Source organism: Dunckerocampus dactyliophorus, chromosome 19, assembly GCF_027744805.1.
Source record: "Dunckerocampus dactyliophorus isolate RoL2022-P2 chromosome 19, RoL_Ddac_1.1, whole genome shotgun sequence".
NCBI lineage: Eukaryota > Metazoa > Chordata > Actinopteri > Syngnathiformes > Syngnathidae > Dunckerocampus > Dunckerocampus dactyliophorus.
Window position 1 is genome coordinate 17360704 of NC_072837.1, and position 10609 is coordinate 17371312.

The following is a 10609-nucleotide window of genomic DNA, read 5'->3' on the forward strand; positions in this document are numbered from 1 at the left end:
ATTGGAACTAGTAACTTGTTTTTTTTTAACACCATATTTTTATTACGGTATATTCAAGTAGACAAAAAACAAAACAAAAACAGTTCAGGTGACGTTGGAATATTCCGCTCGCGGTGAAGGAAAAAGCCCTTTTTTAATCTTAGACTCAAGTGAACAGTCATGTAGCAGATGGAGACTGCTGGCCGGGGAGGAAAATGCCAGAAGGCAGAGTTGTTGTTTTTTTTAAAAAGGGAAGCACTTCATTTCAGCTCAATGACTTCGAAGCACACACGTCGGTAAAAGTGAATGAGTTGGGGACATTAACAAGTTATTAACAAGCCTTAGGAGGGAAATGAGAGATGCTTCCTCTGCTTCTGCACTGCTGCAAAATCCTCCCCAAAAATACATTTCATAGTTTTACCAAAAATGGAACATGTTCTGTCAGCAGCTTTTATTTTGTAAGGCTTTAAAGTACCTTGTTGGTACAAACACACACACATTCACATTTACACGTTTGTGCACAGGTGTAACACCACGATTCCTTGATTAAATAGATGGAGGCCAAACAGAAAAATAACAACTTCCATTGAGTAGGTGGAAAGCTTTAAAAAAAATATATACAGTATAAGAAGCCGCAAGTAAACACTAAAATAAAGAAGCACGAGTAGAATCAGCTGAAAATAAATCAATATATTTACAAAAGGGAGGAAGGAAAATATGGAGGGGGGTGTTAAAAAATAGTCTATTCATGTCTTTAAAGAGCACAGCATCACATTATTACTGTAAGTGGACACGACTACTGCAGTCCCTGAGGAATACACCCCCTCCACACACACACACAACTTGTGATCAAGTTTGAAATGAGTCTTCTAGGATATTCAAGGATGTCAGGATCATCATATGTAGAACCCCCCCCCCACCTCTACCATTATCCATTAGTCTAATCAGGAGCATGGAGCCCACCTTTACTTTTTGCTGCTCCTTCCCAGAGGAGGAACGGGGTCGTCTGAATGTGTGACCTCACAAACGTTGTGCTGCTCTCTCAGCGCTACGACTGGCTGTAGGAGTTGCTTTGGTTGCCATTGGAGCTCTGGTCATTCTCACTGGAAACAAAACCAAAATGAGTGTTTTCACATATTTACAAGTAATGCTCACTTCATTTTGATTTATTTTGATGTTTTTCTTACCTGTTTGGTGGCGGTTTGGGTTTGGGCATCTTGTTCAGCACAGCGGCGATCTCCTTCCTGTCGTCAAAGTTCTTCCACTGGTCGTAAAGCTTGAGGATGACGCGAATGATCTCCAGGATCTGAATTCATTGTTTTGCAATGGTGGTATTATCAAGAGTGCAAGTAAGGCGTTTGTAGATAATGCGATATTTGGTAAAAATGTTGCTTTTTTGTAGGAATATCAAGTATACCTATTAGATTAAGTTGATTTAATTTCCTTAAGTTATTAAAACTCAATAACTTTGTGCTGCTACTTTAGGGTCTGTGCGAATGCAGAGACAACGTTCAGGGGAAGTGAGACATGGATGTTTTTACATGACCACTATATCGTTTCGTGGTTGACTATGGCCTATTATGTGTAAAAAATATTGAAAGACAAGTTATATTTAGTATTGTGGTCACTAGGCATCAGTAATGTTATGAGACATGACGTCAGATTACATTACCTTTCACACTGCAAACAGACTGGCGACTGAGCCAGCAGAGGCCAGCCAACATGCCATGGTTGAGACGGACATGCCATGGCTGAGATCGAGTGGAAAAAATTTTTCTCCTCTCATTCTGTGTGGAAGTGGTAAGTTTTTGGCTTGTTTGTCCTTCCCCACTTCGTTTGAAACACCTTTAAAGTTTAGAATAAGTAAACTGGAGAGGCTAACTAGTTAGCTCGCTAGCTTACTATGCTAGCGGCAGCCATCTCGTATGTCCCTGCAGTGATCCCGTAGCTTGTGCAATGTGACGTAAACAAAGAACAATAGGAGTGTAAAAGTGACTATTGGGGTGTTATTTTATGTCTACAGGGCTCTAATCATTTTAAAACACGTATTTAGAACGTCATAAACAGGGTTTCAACGCTCCAACTACGGAAATATTCAGTTTATCAATATTGAACGCTACTTTGCGGAAATTCACTTATCACAGTCGAGTCTGCAACCAATTAACCTTGATAAACGAGGGCTGACTGTACTGTTTCCCTTCATTTTGTACTGCATTTTTTGATGAATGTTCCATTAAGTGTATTTAGAAAACATTTTTAAGATATGTTGAGTGGATATTTTACGTAGACATGTTTCGACTGTCATCTGCAGTCTTCTTCTGAAGGGTCAGCGGCCCACTGTGACGTGGCGCTTATCAGCTGTACTTCCTAGGTGTAGCCAACTGGGCGAACTCAACGGGTCCACCCGGTTGGCCTCGCCCCCCAACATACCTTAAAAAAAGTTGTCTGAAGTCTGAAAAAAACAACACCTGAACATTCATTCAGTAAAAAGACAAAATGAACCTAATCGAGCTGCATTCATTTGATTCAATTCAATGAACCGGTCCAATCCTAATTCGGCATGAAGTTGTCCCAAGATTAAGTAAATGTCAGTTAAATCATTTAAAATGAATTAAAATGGTAAAAAATATACAGTATATGTTGGTTGGTTGGTTGACTTAGTTGAGTGGCTGCGTACAAATGCATGCATAATTAAGTAAATGTCGCATCATAAAATGACTGATTCATGTTTAAAACGGAAACCAGGAAACACGATAGTTATTCTTCGCCTAAATCAACAGCAAGTGAGTCATGCGTGTGGCTCGGACACTATGTTCCTAGTTGAAATATTAATAACGTGACGTGATTTATTATATATGTCGAGTCTGTTTGTAGACAAGCAACTGCAAATCTCCATACAAAGTGTCTTACTTTGTCCATGTCCACAGAGAGCTCAGCAAACCACTGCCTTGCGTCCTTCTGCTGCACCACACAGGCCACATGTAGACACGCTGAGGGAAGACAAGGATCAATGCAAGCTACCATGGAGATGCACAAAGCAGCTTCAGAGAGGCCACTAATCATACCCAGGGCGATCATGAAAGGAGGGTAGAGCAGACACAGGTCGGTCCTGTAGGTGTCATTCACAATGCGCCTGGCACACACACAAACACACACACGCACATGCACACACGGAGAGAGTATGTGATGCAGAGAAGACTACAAAGCTTTAGATGCACAGAAAACCAACGACATGTACCAGGCCAGCGGCAGCAGCATGTCCTCCTGGCCCATGTCCTGCACGTACTGCAGCAGTGGTCTGTATGGGTGGTACACAATCAGGCAGCAGTCCTGAAACAAAACAAAAACAACTCAGCAACCATAAAGTAAAACAACAACAATATTTAAACTCACCATCAACTCCAGAAGGTAGAACTCACACTCTAATATCTGCAAAAGAAAAATGTTATTCTCTGATGGGCAATCTAAATTTAAATTGATATTCAATAATTTAGTAGTTGCTACATCTTAAAGCAAACTCGGACAACAATAGATTTTATGACTATGGTGTAGTTTTGCTGGCAGAAGCACTCAAACAAGAAGTAGACATTCTGTTACGGTTCTAATATAGTTTCAGTAAAATGGTGATTGGAGCGAAGCTAGTTCACGAGTATGTTTGTACTGTAACACGAGTACCTTGTGAGTGCATGTTTGCATGTTTCTTAGCAAGTCATTGTGGTTCTGGACTCGCTTTATTACCTTTTTATAGTTGTATTTGAAAACAAGGAGATTTATCTCTGAGCCTCTAGGCCAACCTCTGCAGTCTTCAGTGCTTCTAGCGCTATATTCTTAGTTGAATGTCCAATTGCCACAAGAGTTATTAGCTTGCGTTGGAATAAAGTTTTCATTGTGGTAAAACTCTTGCCTCACTTATTTTTTTTCCTGCCATCTGAAAACAACTAAAAAGATATCAAAAATGAATACAGGGCTCTAGACTGTGACTAAATGGTTGCATTTTGTGACTAAAATATGAGACATTGGGAGTGACTTCATCTACTCCCGCATGTGCAACCAGATAAAAGCACGTCCCGTACTGAGTTGACAAAGGATGTCCAATATTACTGTGAGAATGAAAATAGTCTGTGAAATATGAAGCCAATTGACGAAAGCTTGTCACAGTCTAAGCCTATCGATGCCAGCGTGTGTGATTGCTCACGATTGACTATTCTACCATCTTTCTTGACACATTTTGCATGGCTCCACGGTCTCCTGGTGGCAGCTAGCTAGCTATAGTTATCCACCTAGCTTCTGGTCCACAGATTCCAAGTGTAACTTAAAAAAAAACATTTTAACCACTGTGACATTTTGTCTCTGAAACAAACAAGCAATACGGTTCGTTCGGAGCTCGTTTTTGTCCCAGAGGGAATCTACGCTAGCGCGGGATCTTAACAGGTAGCTCGTGAACTACCAGTAGTTTGTCGTCTGATCAGTTGAGCAGCTCACCAGAGAATATTTGCTTAAACTCTTCGTATTTACTATAACTGTCCAATTCAGACATGACGCCTGTATTTAATGACAAATGAGCACAACATATCACAAAGACAAATAAAGTACAATTGAAATGTTGGCAGTCGTATAAAACTCTTTCTTTTTGTCAAAGTAGCTTTAATAGTGGAGGACTGCGATATCATAAACCTGCACACTCAAGTTAAACTGTTTTACATTAAGTAGGTCAGATTGCTCTAAAAAAGATATTTAAATTATTTTATTCTGTAAATTGTGTTATTTTTTAACTAAATAATATACAGTATTATTAAACAGTTAACTTCTGATGTGTTAGTATTACTCTAAAACAGGCATCAAATTCAGGTTTGCGTCAAATAGTACATTTGTTTCTCACAAAGGCAAAAAAATAAAAAAAGGCGGGTTGGTTGGCCCTGCCAGCAAGGTGTCCCTTGTTTATTTTTGCTGAAGTTGGTAACCCTACCAGTTCATTTGCCGATTTTATTTTATTGTTACTGAACATTTTTTGTTGCTGACAAACTTGTGCTCCACATTTCAGCCCGGTAGTTGACAGTAACGTGCAAATGAGCTAGTTTGACAACTCCCACTAACTTCTAAAGAGGAAGAAAGCCGAATAACACCAAAGAAGGAAGGAGGGCGATATTGGAGTTATAATATATATGATGCCATCAATGAGGCCTTCTGGGTGGATAAAGAAGACAATGTCATTTATTTGAGTATTTATCAGTAATACAGTGAAAATTAGAGGAAACGTGAATATTTCTTTGCAAGTCCATTTCGGTGTATGCACTGCGCTCCTAGTAAAAAAAAGTCGCCTGGAGCCCTGTAATAACTACGTTAAACTATTAAATGAATTTTAAACCCACGTAACTATAATGACTGTGGTCATCGACCCCACCCTACCTAGTGACATCAACCATATTTTCACGTCGCCAGCAAATGCTCATTAAATGTTATAATATAACTATGTGGTAGCAACCTGCTAATTCACGCCCTCTTGTCATTCCATGTACACAGATTATAAATAAAAGCTTCCTGGACAGAGAACATGGCAAACAAAGCCGCAGCTATGGTGATGATGGATAAATAAAAATGGCTGCTTCATGACTTGACACCACGCTGGCACACGCACACCCGCCTCACATAGATGGATATTTTGTGTCAGTGGAAGAGTTGCCATTCAATCTGTGAATACAAAGGTTGACTGCGTTACTTACATGATTCATTCTGTATGGGAACTCCTTTGGAAAAGCGTAGGAAAATCTCGTTTTCACTGGTTTGAGGAAAAAACAAAAAGAATATCAACAATGTCATATTAATTTTCCACTCAATAGACTGTGATGCGGCTGCACAGTGGTGGTCTAGTGGTTAGCATGTTGTCCAACACAGTAACAGCCTGGAGATCGGGAAGACCTGGGTGCGATTCTCCCTTGGGCATTTCTGTGTGGAGTTTGCATGTTTTCCCCATGCGTGGGCTTTCCTCGGGTACTCCGGTTTCCTCCCACATTCAGGTTAGGTTAATTGTTGACTCTAAATTCTCCATAGGTATGAATGTGAGTGTGAATGGTTGTTTGTCTATATGTGCCCTGTGATTGGCTGGCGACCAGTCTAGGGTGTACCCCGCCTGTCGCCCGAAGTCAGCTGGGATAGGCTCCAGCATGCCAAAAGAGGAGAAGCGGTATAGAAAATGGATGGATGGATAGACTGTGATGCTGTAGTGAGTGTAGGGGCGTCCCAATATCCCAAACAATCGGCCTGCATCTAAAAGCTCCGACACAAGCAGTTGATTCCAGACTCTTCCCCAGCACTGGTGAATAGAGCCCACGTGATGACAACAACAGCGTGTGTGCTAACATGTTAAGCATAGATTTGGAGTGACATCGGCCATGTGCCGAAATAGATGTTGCAGGTGAGTGAAACTTGTCACGCACAAGTTTCCCATGGTGGAAACATGTGGAACTGGGGAAGTTTCATACGACCAAGCTCATTGTGCATTTGTAGCAGCGTCACACGGGAAACTCCCACGGGATGACATAAAGTCATTAGCCAAAAGAGAAAAGAGGACCAGCACCTGTCTGTGGTGAGTAAAGTCGGTTTAAACACTTAATTGATCACCTCCAACCTCGCTATAACATGCCACATTGTTGATAAACCTATACCCCAGATGCTTAAAGAAGTAAATACATCAGTTTTTCTCATACCTACTGTTGCTGATTATTATTCTGAGTAATATCACTTGATCAAGCCTTTTCTAACATGCCACACTACAAAGTAAGTAATAAAAGTATGTATGATTCATACTGATATTGAATTGATATCGGTATTGGCCGACATTCAAGGCTGCAATATCAGTAACACTATTGGAAAACTGATATATATTTTATTTATCTGTACTGTACAGACTTAACTCGAAACTGAAACCATCCATCCATCCATCCATCCATCCATCGTCTACCGCTAAAACGAGACCGAGTCGCGGGGGCAGCAGCCTAAGCAGGGAGGCCCAGATTTTCCTCTCCCTGGCCACTTGGACCAGCACCTCCCGGCGGATCCCGAGGCGTTCCCAGGCCAGTTGGGAGACATAGTCTCTCAAACGTGTCCTGCGTCTTCCCCGAGGCGTTCTACCGGTCGAACTTGCCCTGAACACCCCCCAGGGAGGCGTCCTGACCCGATGCCCAAGCCACCTCATCTGGCTCCTCTCAATGCGGAGGAGTAGCGGTTCTACTCAGAGTCTCTCCCGGATGACAGTGCTTCTCACATTATCTCTAAAGGGAGAGCCCAGCCACCCTATGGAGAAAACTAATTTCGGTCGCTTGTACCCACGATCTTGTCTTTTCGGTCACTACCCAAAGCTCATGACCATAGGTGAGGGTAAAAACGTAGATCGACCGGTAAATTGAGAGCTTTGCCTTTTCAGCTTAGCTCTTTCTTCACCACAACGGGCCGATGTATAGTCCGCATCACTGCAGACGCCGCACCAATTCGCTTGTCGATCTTGCGTTCCATCCGTTCCTCACTCGTGAACAAGACCCAGAGGTACCTAAACTCCTCCACTTGGGGCAGGATCTCATCCGCGACCCCGAGATGGCACTCCACCCTTTTCCGGGCGAGAACCATGGACTCCGACTTGGAGATGCTGATTCTCATCCCGGCCGCTTCACACTCGGCTGCGAACCGATCCAGTGAAAGTTGAAGTTCATGGCTCGATAAAGCCAACAGGACCACATCATCTGCAAAAAGCTGAGACTGAACCCTGCAGCCACCACGGAACCCCTCAACGCCCTGGCTGCGTCTAGAAATTCTGTTCATAAAAATAATGAACAGAATTGGTAACAAAGGGCAGCCCTGGCAGAGTCCAACCCTCACTGGAAACAGGTCCGACTTATGGCCGGCAATGCGAACTCTGACACCGGTCATACAGGGAACGAACAGCCTGAATTAGCTGGTCCGATACCCCATACTCCCGGAGTACTCCCCACAGAATTCCTCGAGGAACACGGTCGAATGCCTTCTCCAAGTCCACAAAACACATGTAGACTGGTTGGGCAAACTCCCATGCACCCTAAAGGACCATGCTGAGAGTGTAGAGCTGGTGCACAGTTCCACAACCAGGACGAAAACAACACTGCTCCTCCTGAATCAAAGATTCAACAATCCGGCGGATCCTCCTCTCCAGAACCCCTGAATAGACCTTACCACGGAGGCTGAGGAGTGTGATTCCACGATCGTTGGAACACACCCTGTGGTCCCCCTTCTTAAAAAGGGGGGACCACCACCCCGGTCTGCCAATCCAGAGTTACTGCCCCCGATGTCCACGCGATGCTGAAGGGTCGTGTCAACCAAGACACGCCTACAGCATCCATGGGCTTAAGAAACTCCGGGCGGATCTCATCCACCCCCGGGGCTCTGCCACCGAGGAGCTTTTTGACAACCTCAGCAACCTCAGCCCCAGAGATAGGAGAGCCCACCGTGGAGTCCCCAGGCTCTGCTTCCTCATAGGAAAACGTGTCGGTGGGATTGAGGAGGTCTTCGAAGTATTCTTTCCACCGATCCACAACATCCCGAGTCGAGGTCAGCAGCACACCATCCCCACCATATACGGTGTTGACTGTGTAGTGCTTCCCCCTCCTGAGACGCCGAATCGTGGTCCAGAATCTCTTCGAAGCCGTCCATAAGTCGTTCTCCATGGCTTCTCCGAACTCCTTCCATGTCTGAGTTGGGAAACCAGCGAAATGCAACACAATGGAGATCAGTGAAGGATACATGCGTATTCAAGAGAGAAATTGCATGCCGAGGACAACAAATTCACACATGTTGGCAGGTCTGCACTAAATATTGAAAGTCCTCCACGCCTCTCACGCCCCCCCTGAAAGTTCACCACGCCCCAGCATTTGAGAAGCACTGACTTACACACAGACGTGGCTGCCGAGATCAGCCTGGTGTTGGAAACCACTCCAAATTCCTAAAAAATAAAATAAAAGTTACTTACTTTACAGGCTAAATCTACAGCAGAAAAGTACTAGAGCCACCCTGACAGGAAAAAAATACGACAATAATATGCAAAATATGCAGTGAAAAAACATGTAATTTTTTTGACAAATTGTCATTAAAAGTAAAAAAAAAAGATTTATCCTACAATGTCATAATGGCCGAAAAATATCAAACAAGGAACGACATAATACTGTGAGGGGAAAAAATAAAATATAAAAATAACTCAAGCATATACTGTACATATATACCTGCTTTAACAACTTTTCTGATAAATTTGCAATTTTTGCTTTGCAGTGTGGCCCTAATATCCATTTGCAGTACAATTGCTAAATAAAAACAGTCCTTACCTCCACTTTAGACGCTAAGAAAACACATGTAGGAGCCATGAGAACTGGGTCTATACTTTTTAATGAGTATCTGTAAGTGGAGAAAGGCGACAATGCCTGTTCGCTGAGGGTTTACACCAAGGCTGTGTCATATTAAAATACTTCATAAATACGACTGTATGCGACTTACCTTGCATAGAAGCGTTTGAAGTAGACAGTAGCAGTGGCAATAACCTGTTGTCTCAGTTTCAAGTGTTCTCCCAAAGCCTGGATGACTGATAAGAGGAAGAGACCACATATATTAACCTTTATTTGACCTCATCAGGCAAATACATGGTACATAATGTGATTACCGTTGGCAAAGAAGATCTGCAGCTTCCAGTATTCTTCTTCAGAGAGGAACTTCAGGTCCTTCTGTCGTTCTTTCATGAGGTCCTGCTTGTCCAGCACCCACTGCAGACTGGGGAAGATGAATACAGTGGATTTTACACACTTTACAGTTATTAGCAGTAAGACATAGCACAACAGAGCAGAAGTGACCACCAATTCTGTTAGTAGTTACAAATTGGGACGGTTTGTCTAACATGACACTAACATGCAGGGTTGAAAGTGGTCTCGTCTTTTATAACCCAAATTGTGGTATTTTGACCAAACAGTACTGTTTGATTTTAGTAGTGACAGTTCGAGAGCGGCAGCTAGCTTCCGCGATGCTAACGCTAGGCCGCGTAAAAAAGACGGCAGTTGTGGCCCCGAAAACCTACCACGACGACTTATTTCACTTAAAACTTACTAGTGAGAACTTTGCCAGAAGTTTCCAGCCATTCCGAACGAGACGAGGTAGTAGAGAACACTTTCAATTGACGTTACTTTCGTTCAAAGAAGTGTTTACCGGAGATGGCGGGGGTACGCGAAAAAACTTCCGGTGAAAACCACAGCATGTAAAAGAAGGTTCCGCTAGTCAAAGTTGACAAAACAAAACCAAAACCAGTAAGTTAATATTATGATTGATTATGACATGTGTATAATAATAAAATAATTTAGTATTTATTTTTACATTAATTTTTTAAATAAATATGTTCAGAGTAAAATTATAAAAGTAAGAAGACACTTTATTGAATGAGACGGTTTGTCCACACCTTTGACTGGTACTGTATATATATCACGTATCATATTAATTATTTTTAGCTTTAAATTACTTGTGACCATCTCAAGGCCTTCTTTAATTAGGAGGTCAGTGTAATCTATCATCTCAGTATCTTGCGTGGCGTGACAATGATAGATGCTTGCAGGGACAGTCATGCATGGGCTGG

The 10609-nt window shown here is 42.6% G+C and overlaps 1 protein-coding gene across 1 annotated transcript; it reads right to left on the reverse strand.

Annotated features, from left to right (window-relative positions):
- Window positions 1–15: 15 nt before the first annotated feature.
- Window positions 16–10244, reverse strand: ccnc (cyclin C). The gene is made up of 12 exons (XM_054761197.1): window positions 10090–10244; window positions 9653–9759; window positions 9490–9574; window positions 9321–9390; window positions 8893–8944; window positions 5700–5755; window positions 3373–3408; window positions 3218–3309; window positions 3045–3112; window positions 2890–2969; window positions 1167–1285; window positions 16–1082 (listed from the first exon to the last, which is right to left on the reverse strand). Exons 1-12 carry the CDS (start codon window positions 10119–10121, stop codon window positions 1028–1030), a joined length of 852 nt encoding a protein of 283 aa, XP_054617172.1. The 5' UTR covers window positions 10122–10244; the 3' UTR covers window positions 16–1027.
- Window positions 10245–10609: the final 365 nt, after the last annotated feature.